The sequence below is a fragment of the Hibiscus syriacus genome, unplaced genomic scaffold, assembly GCF_006381635.1.
Source record: "Hibiscus syriacus cultivar Baekdansim isolate YM2019G1 unplaced genomic scaffold, ASM638163v2 tig00110254_pilon, whole genome shotgun sequence".
Taxonomy (NCBI): Eukaryota; Viridiplantae; Streptophyta; class Magnoliopsida; order Malvales; family Malvaceae; genus Hibiscus; species Hibiscus syriacus.
Genome location: NW_024062647.1, coordinates 97,494 through 114,629, shown reverse-complemented (window position 1 = coordinate 114,629; position 17,136 = coordinate 97,494). Strand labels below are relative to the sequence as shown.

General features: G+C 35.1%; 1 protein-coding gene across 1 annotated transcript; it reads right to left on the bottom strand.

Annotated features, from left to right (window-relative positions):
• Nucleotides 1-3,488: 3,488 nt before the first annotated feature.
• On the bottom strand, nt 3,489-7,855 carry LOC120114925 (E3 ubiquitin-protein ligase ORTHRUS 2-like). The gene is made up of 9 exons (XM_039135696.1): nt 7,284-7,855; nt 6,276-6,808; nt 5,275-5,400; nt 4,945-5,047; nt 4,796-4,857; nt 4,613-4,715; nt 4,300-4,447; nt 3,994-4,208; nt 3,489-3,858 (listed from the first exon to the last, which is right to left on the bottom strand). Exons 1-9 carry the CDS (start codon nt 7,752-7,754, stop codon nt 3,556-3,558), a joined length of 2,064 nt encoding a protein of 687 aa, XP_038991627.1. The 5' UTR covers nt 7,755-7,855; the 3' UTR covers nt 3,489-3,555.
• Nucleotides 7,856-17,136: the final 9,281 nt, after the last annotated feature.

The following is a 17,136-nucleotide window of genomic DNA, read 5'->3' as shown; positions in this document are numbered from 1 at the left end:
TCTTTTCAAACTCCTCTAGTTTGACTTGCATATCCTTGACCTTACTTTCAAGTTCATTATTGGTCTTGGATAAGAGATCGTTTTCAATTTTCAATTTTGAAATATTTTTCTTATTTTTTGAAATCGTGATCTCAAATTCTGAGGCCAACTCATCATAAGCCTCTTGCAACTCATCAAAGGAATATTTATTTAATGTAGATGAGTTAGAGGTTACCTTAGATTCTCCCTCAATGGCCATGAGACACAAGTTGGCTACTTCTTCCTCCTCTTCGTTGGATGACTCATTATCACTCTATGTAGCTACATGTGCTTTGTGCTTCTTCTTGGAGGATCTCTTCTTTAATTATGGGCAGTCAAATTTAACATGCCTCGACTTTTTGCACTCATAGAAAATTATGGGTTCCTTCTCCTTGGATTCATTCTTGAAGCCTTCTTTTCTTTGAAATCTTCTTCCTTTGTTTGACTTCATGAATCTTTTGGCAAACATTGCCATTTCTTCATCCTCATCTTCATCATTTGAGTCACTCTCATATTTGGTGGATTTGAGAGCAATACCAATCTTTTTCTTCTATTACATTTCCTTCTTTTATTCATCTTTCTTTTCTTGATCTTCTTCTTCTTTTACCATCATTTCATGGGTAAGCAAGGATCCAATGAGCTCATCCAAGGTGAGAGTCTTTAGATTCTTTGCTTCAACTATGGCGGTCTTCTTGGATTTCCATGACTTGGGAAGGCTATAGATCATCTTTCTAATTAGTTTCTCATTTGGAATATCTTCTCCAAAGCATTTGAGACCATTGATAATAACCGAAAATTGATCGGTCATGGATTTTATGTCTTCATCCGGTCTCAACTTGAAGTTTTTGTAGTTATGATTGAGAAGACTAATTTTAGTTTCTCTTACCTCATTTGTTCCTTCATGAGTAACTTCAAGTTTGTCACATATGTCCTTGGCATTGGAACAAGATGATACTCTCACATATTCATTGGGACCAAGTGCACAAAATAGAATGTCCATTGCTTTTGTGTTGAGTTGGAACAATCTCTTTTCTTCTTCACTCCACATCTCCATATCTGTAGTTGGAGTAGAGTGACATTTCATCATGATGATCCATGCTCCCAATTCACTTGCTTAAATAAAGAGTTTCATCATATTCTTTTAATAGGCATAGTTGGCTCCATTGAAATATGAAGGCTTGTTGATGGGTTAAGAGTCATAAACAATTTCGAAATTTGATGTAGAGGCCATGGATGAGTTGGATGACGATTGAATTCCTTTAGGATCTTCTCAAGAGGTGGTTAAATCTTCCAATGAGTCTAGCTCTGATACCAATTGTTGAGTCAATCGAAATGATGAAAAAGCCAAAAGGGGGTGAATTGAACAATTAAAAATTTGGTGGAAGCTTAAGAGGAAAAATTAAACAAATGAACAGAAGAATTTAGAGTGGTTCGAATTTATCAACCAAAGTCTACCTCCACTACCTTAGCTATCCACACTAAGGATTTTCACAAATTCACTAATTTGTATCTACCTTTGAGGATAAGGTGTAACCTTACAACTCCCTCAAGAATTATACCCCAAATTCTTGAGACACTCTCTCAAAGAGAAAAATTACAAATTGCAAACTTATAAAAACCTCACAAGGAATATGTTTTCACAATTCAAGAACAAATAAGAACACTTGAGAAATGAATACAAATAAGTACAAGAAGTGTTCTTTGAAAGCAAAAAGAATATTGAAGAATGTTGACTTGATTTAGCTCAAACTTGATGTTTATAGCTTTCTCTTTTGTCTCTTATCTTCACAAATGGTTTGAGATCTTGTTTATATACTCCCTCAATCAATTCCAACCGTTTAAGTTGTTGTGGGAGTGAATAGAGCCGTTGGCGGTAATTTCTGGCATTAAATGTTGTTCAGAGACTTGTAGTATCGGTACTACGTCTATCAGCATCGATACTCCCTGCATTAAATACAAAATTCTACCATTGGGAAACATCGGTATCGAGACTGTCACAAGGGTATCGGTACTACTATATTCAGTAGTATCGATATTGTACATAGTATCGGTACCATTTCAGTATACTGGAATTTCACTGACTCAAAAACCAAATGAGTAGTATCGGTACCATTTTAGCATTATGTTTTGATAGTATCGGTACTACTTCATTATTTTGGGTTTCAGTATCGATATATGTATCGATACTTCTTTAACAGTATCAGTACTGTTATAGTAGTACCAGTACTGTTATAGTAGTATCAGTACTACTTTGCTTAAAATCATTTTTGACTCGATTAAATATCGAAACCTTTAGCAAAAATTATTTCAAAAATATTTTCAGTATAGGACTCAAATTTTCAGTAGAGTGGGGAGTAAAAAATGACGTTTTAACTTTAAAGAATAATTATATATATTTAAATGATTGAATCAAATATAATCTTAAAATTTGTAAAAACTAAATAACAATTTTGTTTGGTATATCAAAATATCACAATGTTTTCAACACAATCTGAGTTGGACGATAACATACTAACCGAAATATGATAAAACATAATCTCATAATCTCAAATGACTATCATATCTTAATTCGTATGTTAACACTTAGCTCAGATTATCTTAATATGTATGTTAACACTTAGCTCGGATTATCTTAATATGTATGTTAACGTTTAGCTCAGATGATCATTAATTTAAAAAAGGATAAGTTTAGAACATAATAAATAGTCAGATAATCATTTTATAACTTTTAATAATTGGAGACCTAATAAAATAGTATCATATAGTCATAGGATCATTTGTATACTTTACCCTATATTTAAATTCAGTTAAATTTTATAAAAGATGGATCTAACTGGATCGGAATTCGTCGGTTTCGGCCCTTAATTGAATAATGGGTCATTAAGGCGTTGGCGAAGGAAACCAAAGTTTACCTAACATTTGAGCTAACATTATTTCCTTTAACATAAAGCGCAAGATAACTAAAATAATGTACCAGTTTGTCAGAGTAAAGACAGCAACATAATGCCCCTAGCTGTAACAAAATCACAACACATCTCAGTAACTTTGTTCATCCTCCAAGTAGTGGATGAACAATATAATCGTGTTTATGTGCTCTACATGCATGCATGCATGTACGTGTCTGGCAGCAGACGAGGGAGCAACTGAACTCTTTTGAATCGATTGAATATAGCTTGTATACATCACAAGAACGTACCAAAATCAGAAACCGGGTTAAGGTACTTGTGATGAAGATGACAACGGAGCCGAGGGTGGAGGTTTTCTCTGGAGTTCCTTGACAAGAGCAGCCAAAGCCTCAGGGTTCAGACCAATGTCACATAGGGCAATAAGGACCGAGAGAGTATGCCGATCAAGCCCCTTATGAATTAACAAAGAATGTGTAAATTACCTAAATTTAAAAGGAAAATGACTGCCAAAAGGAGAAAACTTTTCATAATCCATAGAATGGAACTGTGGAATTGAACGACGAAACAGCTCTGTAGTACATCCAGTTCCATAGTTCTTTTGTTGTCTGATAAGAAACGCAGGAAAAACATGTCATTCAAGATCAACATCGGATGATTGCACCTGGAGGGGGCTTGATGGAGAGTCCTTCTTGTCGGCTACTCCTTGAGTGGTACCCACTTTCCTCCTCTTTCTACCTCTTTTCGGTTTCTGAGAATTGTTGTCTGGATCGGCTTTCTCTGTTTTCTTGCCAGTTTCGCTATCACCAGAGTCTAGGTCTGCATTTTCCTCAGACTCATCTTCCTGTTCCTCACTCAATTCTTTTTCAGCAGGTTCCTGATTCTCCTCACTCTTTTTCTTCAGTGTCTCGATCACATCCATTAGTTCTCGGTTGACCTGACACATCAATTCCATGAACTTGTTAACACTACATTTCTGTCAACAAGGTTAAGATGTCCAGCAAATTAGGCCAAAGGACAATATCTCTGCATTCTCAAATAAGGCTAAAGGACATTAAATAACATGCCACACCTGAAGGTTTTGAAGAAAATCAGAGATGTCAGTCGGGCAAGACGGACAATGGAGCACAATTTTTTGTGATCGAAGTGTCCGGCCACCTCTACTCCTCTCTCTTATAGTATTCTTACCGGCAAATGCACCTTCAAAACAAGATTTGCAGAAGTTGTGGGCACAAGGTGTTGTTACTGGGAGATTCATAACATCCCGGCAGATTAGACAACCAAACTCTGCAAGTAAAACATATCAAGTCAATCAGAAAACCAGGGCCAGGGTGAGAAAACAAACACAAATGATTTATGGCAGGATAAAGAGAACAACCTTTCAGGAGTCTTTCTCTAACAGATGTAGTACGTGCTTGCTTTATAGCTTCCCTTGCCCTTTTCCTTTCTTCAGGGTCAGCTAATTCCATTATTGACTTTTTACTAGGAGGTGGAGGTTTTTTCCACTTCCAGCGATTCTCCTCTTCCTAATTGAATTAAGAATTACATTAGCATATGGGACAAGGAATGAGATTGTAGGCGATATCAAAGAAGTACAACATTTGTCATCAGATCTACTATTTAGCAGATGAACTTAATCAAAAAGAGAAAGATGAAAATAAAGAAATCCCAGTAGAAACTGCATCACTTACATCAAAGTCCCATGATGGACTCTCCTCTCTCTCTGTTATGTCAGTTGCCTTCTTCAGCTCAGGAATGGATGGTAAGGGCCTAGGCATATCTCCATGTTCATCGCTACAATAATGTTTTAGGAAAGCTTAGTATAGCTAAAGAAGAGAGAAGGGCAGGAGCACACGCATATGAAAGGCAGAAACCTCGTCCATGGGGCTGGCTCATTGTCGCATCTCACAAACAGATATCGGCAAACTTTAAACCCCTAATGAAAGAATATCCTATCAGCAAATTAATTGATCAAAGATCAAAGTAGAAGGCAACTTTAATGTGTCTTATAGAAATATGATACCTGTTTTCCAGCCTTTCTCCAACATTTTTCAATTCTGTAGACTCCATCATATCTCACCCCTTTTTTCTCTGGGGCATAAGAAGATCGTTTTTCTTTGTGAGACCTACACATCAAGAGAAACAAAAGCTTTTACAATGTAAAATAGCTTCATCAGTTTAGGCCTCTATGACAACTGTAAAATGGAATGACTTGGCAGTCGGCACAACCAGGAAAAGGAAAACATGGCATCCTTAACCTATTATTGAAGCTCTTATTGCCCTTTGCGCATGCATGGACAATGAATTACACAAACAAAGAGTTAAATTTCATATAATGACAAATGAGACTTGCCTTACAACTCGGACAGGATAACCCATTTTACAGCTTACTCGCAAAGCCTCATTCATGTTCACAAATGTTTGATCAAATGACTGTTTCTTGTTTGTCCGCTTATTTCCACTGAGATCCCTACCTCCACTGCCACCAACACACAGAAACAAACAATCGTCAAATGTCCACATGAATCTATGTCAATGGACAAACTTCTTCAGCTTACAAGGAAAAAAAAAGGATAATAATTATTGACATCATTCTTGAACAATGTTAGCACGATAGGTATGCAGTAAAAGCGGATCCTTAACCTCTTCTTAGGCCCAAAAAGTAGCAGTTACAAATGCATAGCATGTTCATCAATGAAACACGCCGTACTATCTATTATTGTAATTACCGGTTTCATGGTGAACTGCAATATTAAAGATGACAATCAAACTTGGACTGCTGGGAAAGGCAAACGAAATTTACATGGAGGCCTAATTTGAAAATTGAAAATCCACATCCTATTTCAAATAGCAGTGTTGCAGCTGCTATTGGATGGTAGCAGGCATCCACAGCAACTAAACCATCAAATAGCAGTGCAAAACTAATATCACACCAAAAGCGGCGTATAACGGCCGTAAAAAAGACACTAACAAAAATAGCAGCAATAGTGGATCACTACACCCTGTTATCACCAATTTCGAAAAAATTATTAAATGGTTTTTTATAATTATAATTACAATTACTATGTTTTACAATAGGTTCCATGAATTAGAAAATTTTCATGATTGTGATGCTCGCAACAACCATAATAGCATTTGTTCTATTGGGGATTGTAATAAACGTGATGTGACTGCAAAGCCAATTTAGAGTAATTCTGATAACCTATAACTGACATTAAATAAAGTATTAGATGGTAACAAAGCATTACAATCAACTGAAATAAACATTCATCTATGCACTTTTGTTTTATGATCATATGCAATGAAAATGATGAGATAGCATGCTACTAATATGAATAGCCTTTTCAAACTAACCTTCCTGTGTAAAGAAACCACTCCCCATGATCCTCGTCATCCTCATAACCTCCTGAGAGAGCCACGGATTGAGCACCATATTTTGACTGACCAGCAATGCCTGAGATATGTGGAAGATGAGCACCCCATTGCCGGCATTCAAATCTGTCTTCCCAACATTCACCAACAAGCACACCCTGATTTCTAGCTGGATCATTTTCAGCTGTGATTGGTCCAAAATGATCAGGTGGTACAGTCACAAATATCTTCCCACTAGCAGCATTAGCTTTCCCAGCTCTTTGCGCTCTCTCTGTAGTGAAAGCTTTGTCAGGTCGATCTTGGTTATGTACAAAATGATAAACTTTTAGAGGCCCTGCAGCAGCATTTGATTTTGATAGCTTTGCCATTCTGATAACAGATACAAGCGTTGAATTAATACGAGGCTGATTTGCCATTTTGGGGGGAATGGTCGAGCGGCATTTCGCGCAAGTACGCTTCCCTTGACCTATCCATTTCTGGAAGCATTTAAGGCAGAAGTTGTGGCCACAAGGTGTCTGAAGCAACATGAATTAGACAAATATCAGCATTTGACATACATAAGGAGACTATTTCGCCCTTAAAGGAATGATCTAACTTCCTAGCCCATCAAAGGTAAATAAAACACTTTCCAACTTTGAAGATGAAACCTAATCATCTGGAGTCAGTAGCATTTTAGATATCATCCTTAAAGGATATAAAACCCACTCAAATGATTTAAGCTGCGTATATGAATGCAACTAGATGGCCTTTAAGGTGCAAACTCAAAGTAGTAGCATACTATACTAGCATCGTTTATCATTGCAAACCAGATGGCTTTTCAAAGGTACGTATAAAAGATTAAAGCTCAGAAGTAAACAGTTTTCAAGAAGGAAGCGATTTGAACGGAAAAATAAATATTATGAAACTAAAAAATATAAGATTATACACAGTTGTTAGCATGACATTTCTCAAGAGTAACATTGGGGGAAAACAAGAGAAGAAAAAACGAACCGTGACAGGCCTTTCAGGTATCTGCATGCAAAACGAGCAGTTTAAGCTTCCATCAAGAAAATCCAAAAATGAGCTCTCCTCCCCTTTCCCTTTCCCTTTCCCTTTCCCTTTCCCTTTCTTCTCTTTATCATCATCTTCTTCAACTCTTCCACTCACAAGCTCCTGCCTCTTCCTCGCCTTCTCCTTCTCCGTCAATGAGCCATCCGCCTCTATCTCTCTTATCGCCGCGAAGAGCTCTCCGGAGCTTCCATCCATGGCGGCCGCGGCCGATGGAAGAGGGTCACCGGAGCAGTCAGGACAGTGCCATTGCACTGTGGACGCTAGGTTTTCCGGCGGAGAAGCCAAGCATGTCACGTGCCAAGGAGTGGCGCAAGTGCAGCAAGTCAGGGTTTCCTCCGCCGAAGGGGTGACCTTGCAGCGCATGCACGCGCCGTCGCCATCGCAGGGGAGCTGGATGTTATCGTGCGCCATTGGTGACAAAAGCAAAATGAATTGTTTGATGCGCACGTTAAAAGACGTTAGATTTGGAAATGTGTGAGAGAGTATAAAAAATTATTATATTATTTATAGGCGAAAATTATGTTTTGAAATGGATTTTCATAGGCTTTTTGAATTTCAAAAAAAGGAGGGGAAACAAAATGATGCTTGGTTAATTTATTTACAATTTCTGCCATTTTTATTTTAAAAAATTCAAATAAAACCAAAACCAGAAGCTTTTTAATTTCAACAAATATATAAAAACAGACCTTTTAAATATTCAAATTATTTATTTATTTATTTTTGTTAATTCTAGTCTAATGGTGGTAAGTTTTATTTAATTGCCACCAAACCAATTTTAAATTCAGCATTTATATGGTAGTTTTTAGCTGTTGGCATCGTTTCATTGATTATAGATATTGTAAATGTCAAATTGTGTAAAAGAATCTTGTACTATATGTTTTGAAAGATTTAGTCCTTATAATTGTATATTTTTACTTTTCAGCTTGATGTAATATTCTTATTAATTGTCAAATAGGTTAAAGTGGACTTTCTTAAAACATATTATGGTGTAATATAGTTGGCATAAAGGACTGAAAATAGGAATGTTCAGAAATATAAGAATTATAAATGATCAAATTATGAATTTAGATTAGCATAAAACACATACTATAATGATATTTCATAAAAATGATCACCTAATTAATAATATATTCGTGTTGTATTACTTAAGAAAAAAACAGATATAAATTATAAAATAGGAGAACAGATATCAATGTAGATTGATATAAAGTGAATACGGATAATTTTTTGATTATACGACTGATATAACATCATATATTAAAATTAAATAATTAATATTTATGTTTTTATTTTTATTTTTATAAAATGTTTGAATAATTTATGTCATTTCATATTTAAATTATTTTTGTGTTATTTCTTAGTATATTACATTGTTTTATTTTATTTAATTATCATAAACATTTATTTAATCTATGACATTTGTACGGTGAATGGGAGAGCTGTTGGATGGGGTTTGTTGGGTGATAAATCAGGGACGGAGTTAAGATTAAATATTGGTAGATGTTGAAATATTGAATTTTTTATGAAAAGTAAAATAGTTTATTAGGTATTTAAACTCAAAATTTAGAAGACAGTGTCTAATTTATCTAGCATTTAAATTTGCAATGACTTAAATTGTTATTAGACCCAAAATATTGAGAACATAAGATTATCTTTCTTTAGTTTGACCCCTATTTGATTAAATATTTAATAAATTATTATATATTTTAAATTTTAAATATTTATTTTTACATGAATTAAAATACTATTACACTAAAAATTATTGAATATATAATTTTTTATAAGTACCGGACCCCTTTGGCCCAACAAAACTTCGTCTCTTTAATGAATGGTGACCTAAACGTTGGTGATTGATATAATTTAAGCATTGTTAAATGTTAGGTGCAGTGATGAATGCGGGGCTCTAAATTTCAATGATGACCATTTAATAACGGATTAAATCTCACTTTCACCATTCAGCTATACCCTATTAAACAACATGGTCATTTTATTATTATTGTTTTGCTATCTTAACCACTCAACTTTCTTATATCATCCATTAGGGTCATCAAACATTGATGTGGTATAAATTGATCAATAAATATATGATATTTATCATTAAGAAAAAGTTATTTTAATTGAGACAAAAGTTCTTGAGACGACTTATAAGATTAAGATAATATCAATAAATCATTTGAGTATGATCAAAACCTCAAACTAATATCGTAAGAGAATGATAGCCCCAAAAAAATCGTTACATGCCCGACGCGTGAGGAAAAACGTATGAGATATATGTGGCATGTGCCTCGATCATTAATGGCATATTAATATACCATTTGAGTATGATCAAAAGCTAGGAGAAAGATAACCTGAAAAATTGTTACATGTTTTGATGCATGAGGGAAGATGTATGAAATATTTATGGCATGTGTCCGATTATCAAAGTTGGCATATCAAATTGAAAATATAATAAAGTATCCCTCCAAAAATGATTGTGAGAAAAAATTGAGATAAGGATTAAATAAATAAATAAAATAAATTGGGAGAAGAAAATTAAAAGAAAAATAGATTTTTTAAGTGATACATGCACAAATTTAATGGTTAGTTTATATTATGTCATTATTCTGTGATTAAAATAAATAATATGCGTGACAATAAAAAAGTTATAGTCAGATTGATAACAAAAATTCTTAAATAAAAAAGTTATTCTGTAATTAATATTTATCTTTTCAATAGTTGGGTCTAACGGTCTAGACAAATTAAAATCTCAAATCTAAAATAAAGTATATATTTACATGAATATTTTATGTCATATAGTAATTTTAAAATAAAAGTAAGTTAAAATTAAATGCTGCACATTTTTTTATAATCATCAATTTTTTATTTATAAATTAATTAATCTAGACTAAGTATTGCAAAGACAATTCTTTCACACTATTTGTTCCATTTGTAATGGTCAAGATTTAAACTTTCAGTTACAACTTATTCTTGACTGACTTATTATAATATTAAAAGCACCACTTTTAAGACCTGTATCTTTGGGTTGAAAAGTCAACTCTCTCTCTCTCTCTCCTTTTCTCTCTCTCTTTCAAAGAATTGAGGACACTCAACAAAAGCAACTTTACGTCAGATGATTCTTCACTTGCTTCGATTCTCTGCGAGGCATTCCCAATGTTAATGACAAAAATGATCAAAACGACCAAATGTAGATTTTCTAATAATTTGGGCAGCATATTTATGTCCGACTATTATAAACGTAATTCAAATAGATGAACAAAGGTTATTCAAACTTTGTTGTGATGGATAAAATGGTATTGTGTTTATTTTATATATTGGCCCAAAACATTTTGTATATTTGTTACAAAATCTCATTCAATATTCTTTACATAAGGAAAAAAAATTGAAAACTTCAAGTGTTTTCCAATATATATGATGTGAAAGTGAATGAGGCAATGTATACAAAATGGTGAACTAGAAATCCCTTTTTACTGGGATGGAAATGTTGCGGAAGACGGCTATCGGATAGAGCAAAATCGCAACTGATAATTTGAGAAAATAAAAAAGAAGATAAAAGAGACACAAAATTTACGTGGAAAACCCCTAAAAATTTAGGGTAAAAACCACGGGCAATGGTAGAAGAATTTCACTATGAGAAAATAGGAATTACAACCTCTCTCGATCTACCAAGGAGAAAACAATGATAATTCTCTCTAGATAAAAAAGGAGAAAACGACTCTCAAGAAACTCTCTAAATTCTCTCTAGTATTGGAAGAAAGCTAGAATGCTTTGGGATGGTTTTGAAGCTAAATGAGCTTAAGGACTAATCTTGAAAATACCCTAAAAGTTTAATGACTAAAGTTTGTAATTTGCCCATTTAGTTTTCAACCATTGTTGCACCTAATTTTAACATTTTATATTTGGTGCCTACCATTGTTGAAAATTTCATTTTTTTTTCAACCTTGCTAAATGCACTTTCGGTGCATGCTTTCAACAATCTCCCACTTGAAGATTTGATTGACACAATCATATCTTCACACCATTCTTTCTACCTTGTACCATCATGTTGCTTACGTCTCTGACAGTCCACAAGAGGATCGACACCAGGTAAATTTATTAGCATTGATTGTCTTCGTCATGAAATCTGTTATGTTGTCTTTAGTATGGATATTCTTCATATCTATCGTTCCTTCTTCCACCTTTTCACGAATGAAATGGTACTGAACTCGTATATGCTTTGTCCTTGAATGAAATGTTGGATTCCTTGCTAGATGCAAGGCGCTTTGACTGTCACAAAACAGAGAGACATACTCTTGATTGTACCCAAGCTCCTCCAATAGCATCTTCAACCAAATTGCTTCTTTACTGGCTTGTGTAGCTGCTACATATTCTGCCTCTGTTGTGGACGTAGCCACAACTGACTGCAATTTTGAAACCCAGCTTACAGCTCTACCAGCAATTTTGAACACATATCCTGTAGTAGATTTGCTTTTATCCAAATCCCCTGCACAGTCAGAATCTACATACCCATTGATTAGTAAGTTTGATCCTCCATAATATAATGCAACATTTGAGGTCCCTTTGATGTATCTCAGGATCCTCTTTACTATATTCCAATGCTCTTTGCCTGTATTCTCCATATATCGACTAACCACTCCCACTGCTTGTGCAATGTCTGGTCTTGTGCATATCATAGCGAACATTAAACTTCCCACTGCTGATGCACACGGTACTCGAGACATCTCCATCCTCTCTTCTTCACTGCTAGGACTCATACTGGAGGATAATTTGAAGTTAATAGGAAGAGGGATAGAAATTGGCTTACAATCTTGCATGCTAAATCGTGACAATATTTTCTTCAAGTAATTCTTTTGTGAAAGCCAAATCTTCTTATTACTTCTGTCTCGGTGAATTTGCATCCCTAGAATCTTGTTTGCTGATCCCAATTCCTTCATTTCAAATTCCCTAGCCAGTTGTGCCTTCAATTCTTCAATATGATCTTTGGTGGGTCCTGCAACCAACATGTCATCCACATACAATAGCAAAATAACAAAATCGTTATCAACATACCTCTTGAAATAAGCACAAGGGTCTGCATTAAGTCTGTTGTATCCAATGCACATAATGAAGGAATCAAATCTCTTATACCAACACCTCGGCGCCTGCTTTAGACCGTACATAGATTTGTTCAACCTGCAAACCAAGTTCTTCTTTTCGTCTTCTTCAAAACCTTCAGGCTGGAGCATATAAATCTCTTCTTCAATATTTCCATGAAGAAAAGTTGTTTTAACATCTAGTTGTTCCAAATATAAATTCAATGTAGCACACATTGCCAAGACTACTCGAACTGTTGTTAGTCGAACCACAGGAGAAAAAATTTCATTGAAATCAATACCTTCTTTCTGAGCATATCCTTTGACCACCAGTCTTGCACGATACCTCTCCACTTGATCGTCACCATTTCGCTTGATTTTGAAAACCCATTTTTACCAATTGGCTTCCTTCCTTGTGGTAGTGGCACAAGGTCCCATGTATTATTTTTATGAAGGGCTTCAATTTCTTCTTGCATCTCCATCATCCACAGTGAAGCCTCTGAGTTGTTTATTGCCTCCTGATATGTTGATAGCTCACCGTCCTCTGTTAAAAGGCAGTATGCAATATTACCTTCTATAACATAATCTGAGTGCCAATTGGGATGTCTTCTCACACGATCTGATTGATGAGTTATTGGTGCTTCAAAACTCTCTAGTTCTTGTTCATCATGTGTTGGTTCTGCTTCAGAATAATCTCCTTGTTCAAACTCCTTTTCCACATTTATCTGTGTAGTCTCTGACTTTTCAGTGCTATCATCATCTTCTTTTCTTTGTAGTTTATCCTCTACAAAGATAATATCCCTACTGATGATCACTTTGCGGGCAGTGGGATCCCACAAGCGATACCCCTTGACTCCATCAGCATACCCCAAGAATTTACATTTTCTGGATTTTGGATCCAGCTTTGAGATTTCTTGAGAATTGTACATCACGTACACAATACTTCCAAATATATGGAGGTTTGAATAATCAGCTGGTTTACCAGTCCACATCTCCATTGGTGTCTTCAGCTCTATTTCAGTTGATGGAGCTCGATTCACCAAATAACATGCGGTATTGACTGCTTCTGCCCAGAATGATTTTTTTAGGCCTGCATCCTCAACATTGCTCTTGTTCTTTCTAACAAGGTTCTGTTCATCCGCTCTGCCACTCCATTTTGTTGAGGAGTGTTTGCCACTGTGAACTGTCTTTTGATGTCTTTTTCCTGCAAAAGTCATCAAATTCTTCGCTTGTGTATTCTCCTCCATTATCTGTTCTGAAACACTTGATCTTATTTCCAGAATCAAGTTCTACCTGCGCTTTGAAGATTTTGAAAATTGAAAACACATCTGACTTCTTCTTAATAGGATACACCCAACATCTCCTTGAGTAGTCATCAATAAATGAGACAAAGTATTTTGCTCCACCTAGGGATGTAACTGGTGCTTGTCATACGTCAAAATGAACTAATTCTAGAACATTTTTGCCTCTAGAATTTAACGTGTTGAATTTCAACCGGTGCTGCTTACTTGTTATGCAATGCTCACACAAAGTAAGTGATACCTTTGTTAAGCCTGGAAGTAGTTTTTGCTCCACAAGAACTTTCATTCCTTGTTCTGACATGTGTCCAAGTTTCTGATGCCATAACATTGTTGAATTTGAACTACATGAGGCAACAGAGACTTCTGCTTCTAGCAATGTCTCTCCCTTCAGCATGTACAAGTTTGCAGCTATCTTTTCACCTTTCAGCACCACAAGCGCTCCACGGAACACCTTCATGATTCATTTCCGTGTTTCAATCTTGCTTTCATTATTATCCAACAATCCGTAGGATAATAAATTTTTCTTCAGGCCTTTCACGTGTCGCACATCTTGAACAACTATAATTGTTTCATCATACATCTTCAATTTGATGGTTCTCACGCCAACGATCTCTAAGGCATGATCATTGCAACTATACACAGATCCTCCTGAGTCAGGTTCATAATGATGGAACCATTCTCTTCTTGAGGTCATGTGATATGTTGCTCCCGAATCAATGAGCCATATATCTGCAAATCGTTTTCTTCCTTCCAAGGTGGTTGACGCTTCACAGCATAGAGCATCTCCATCATCTGAAGTGTTTGCGGTATTGCCTTGTGGATTGGAGTTTTTATTTATACTCCAACAATCCTTCTTCAAGTGACCCTTCTTTCCATAGTTGTAACACTTTAAATTCTTCTTGCTCCTCGAATTCGATCTACCATATTTGTGATTGCTGCTTTGGCCACGTTCCGTTGATCTCCCTCTCATCGTTGTCAACGCTTCTGCTTGTTGCAGATTTACTTGTCTGTCTTCCTTGTTCTTGCACCGATTTTCTTCTTGTAGAACAGCAGCTACAACATCATCGAAGACTAGACTGGTGACATTACTGTTTGTCAAGTTGATGATAAGTTGATCATACGAATCATGTAGACTTTTAAGTAGAAGTTCAACACGTTTTTGTTCTCCTATTGTACATCTTAGGGATGTAAGCTGGGAAAATAAAGTGTTCAGCGTGTTTAAGTGCTCCGTCACTGAAGTAGATTCTGGCATACGAAAGTATACAATTTCCTCTTAAGGAAAATTTTATTGTGCAACGATGTAGCCTCGTACAATTTGGTGAGATGATCCCATATCTCTTTAGCTGTCTTTTTCTCCTCGATGCTTGACAATACTTCATCTGCTAATGCTAGATGAAAGTTTGCCATAACATTTCCGTCCATTTCGATCCATTTGTTGTCATATGCAAAATCCACCGGCCTTTCACTGATAGCCGCTAGACACCCGTCTTTCCTCAGGATGGCCTTCATCTTTAATTTCCACAATGAGAAATTTCTCCCATTAAATTTTTCAATATCAAATTTCGTTGACATAGCTTCTATTACGGATAGCTCCCACTATTTCACTATCGTGAATAGTTCTCTAGAACCTTCAAATAATGGGTAATACCTTCTTACTTTCTTATGTTGGAGGATCCACCTTTTGGTGGCAACCACAAAGACAATAAGCAGATATTACACACTCTAATCTAGCTCTGATACCAATTGTTGCGGAAAACGGCTATCGGATAGAGCAAAATCACAACTGATAATTTGAGAAAATAAAAATGAAGATAAAAGAGACACAAAATTTACGTGGAAAACCCCTAAAAATTTAGGGTAAAAACCACGGGTAACGGTAGAAGAATTTCACTATGAGAAAATAGGAATTACAACCTCTCTCGATCTACCAAGGAGAAAACAATGATAATTCTCTCTAGATAAAAAATGAGAAAACGACCCTCAAGAAACTCTCTAAATTCTCTCTAGTATTAGAAGAAAGCTAGAATGCTTTGGGATGGTTTTGAAGCTAAATGAGCTTAAGGACTAATCTTGAAAATACCCTAAAAGTTTACTGACTAAAGTTTGTAATTTGCTCATTTAGTTTTCAACCATTGTTGCACCTAATTTTGACATTTTATATTTGGTGCCTACCATTGTTGAAAATTTCATTTTTTTTCAACCTTGCTAAATGCACTTTCGGTGCATGCTTTCAACAGGAAAAGGCACTCAAAGGCAATTCCTATTCGAGGAATCTATGTCCCACTCATATTAGCCATCTTAGTAGATCCTAGTATGTGATTTTCACCTCCTTTCTCATCTTCATCTACATCATTCTTTACAATTTTCGAGTCGAGTTCTATTATCATATTTCAGACTCATTCATGAAGAGAAAAAACCAAAGATTTTGTCAATTATCATTGCTATTATAGGATCAGTTCTCGTACTCTTGATATATGAGATTCTCTTTTGGAGATACTATTTTAAAGTCATGCGTTAGAAATAACAAGGTTTGGGCTATTTCAGTTGTAAGGGGTCAATCCTTATGAAAAATTCATGCTAATTTTTTTTCCTTTATATTATCTCATATATCAACACGTTGGACTAATTCGAGGCCTTCTATCTTCCCTTTTTCCATATTATTCCAGAAAGAGATGTACACTGTTGGAGTTAAGGAGTTCCAATAGAAGAGGGAACACATCTTGCAGCAGTTGGCTATCAAGTCATTACATCGTTATAGAGTTAACGACCGAGTGATAGAAAAACCAATGTATAAAGTTTAGTTTTTAAATTGAAAACTTTTAAAGTATAATGCCTAAAATAAATTGATGAGAAAGTTTAGTTATTAAATTTATAATTTATCCTATAATTATACAAGTCACATCTTACAAATTAAATGTAATTGGAGTTAATAAAGTTAACTACACACAGTACGTCTTCAATTTAACCTTTATTTTAATGTTGTATACCATAATAAAATTTTAAAGAGAAAAATCAAGATAAGAAACCAGCATCGAGAGTTCAAAATCACTAATAATTATAACACTCTTTAACAAAGAAAAGTCGAGCTAATATATCTGTCAACACACATTTTTCGTCCTACTAGGATTCAAACTCCTAAAAATAGGATAGAATTTTAGGATTCAAACTCCTAAAGATATGATAGAATTTTGCTATGATTCAAAAAATATGATAGAATTTTATGATTTAAACTCCTAAAGATAGGATCCACAAGTACTATAAATAGCCATTGTAACTCACCATTGTAAGACACGATTTAGACACAAAACATAAAGGAAAGCACGGGAAGATACAAAGGCAAAGCTATTGTAAAGGATTCGAAAAGGAAATAAAAGGTAGCATTTTCTTTTTTCTTTCTTTTGCATGTGCACGTTATTTTTCTTG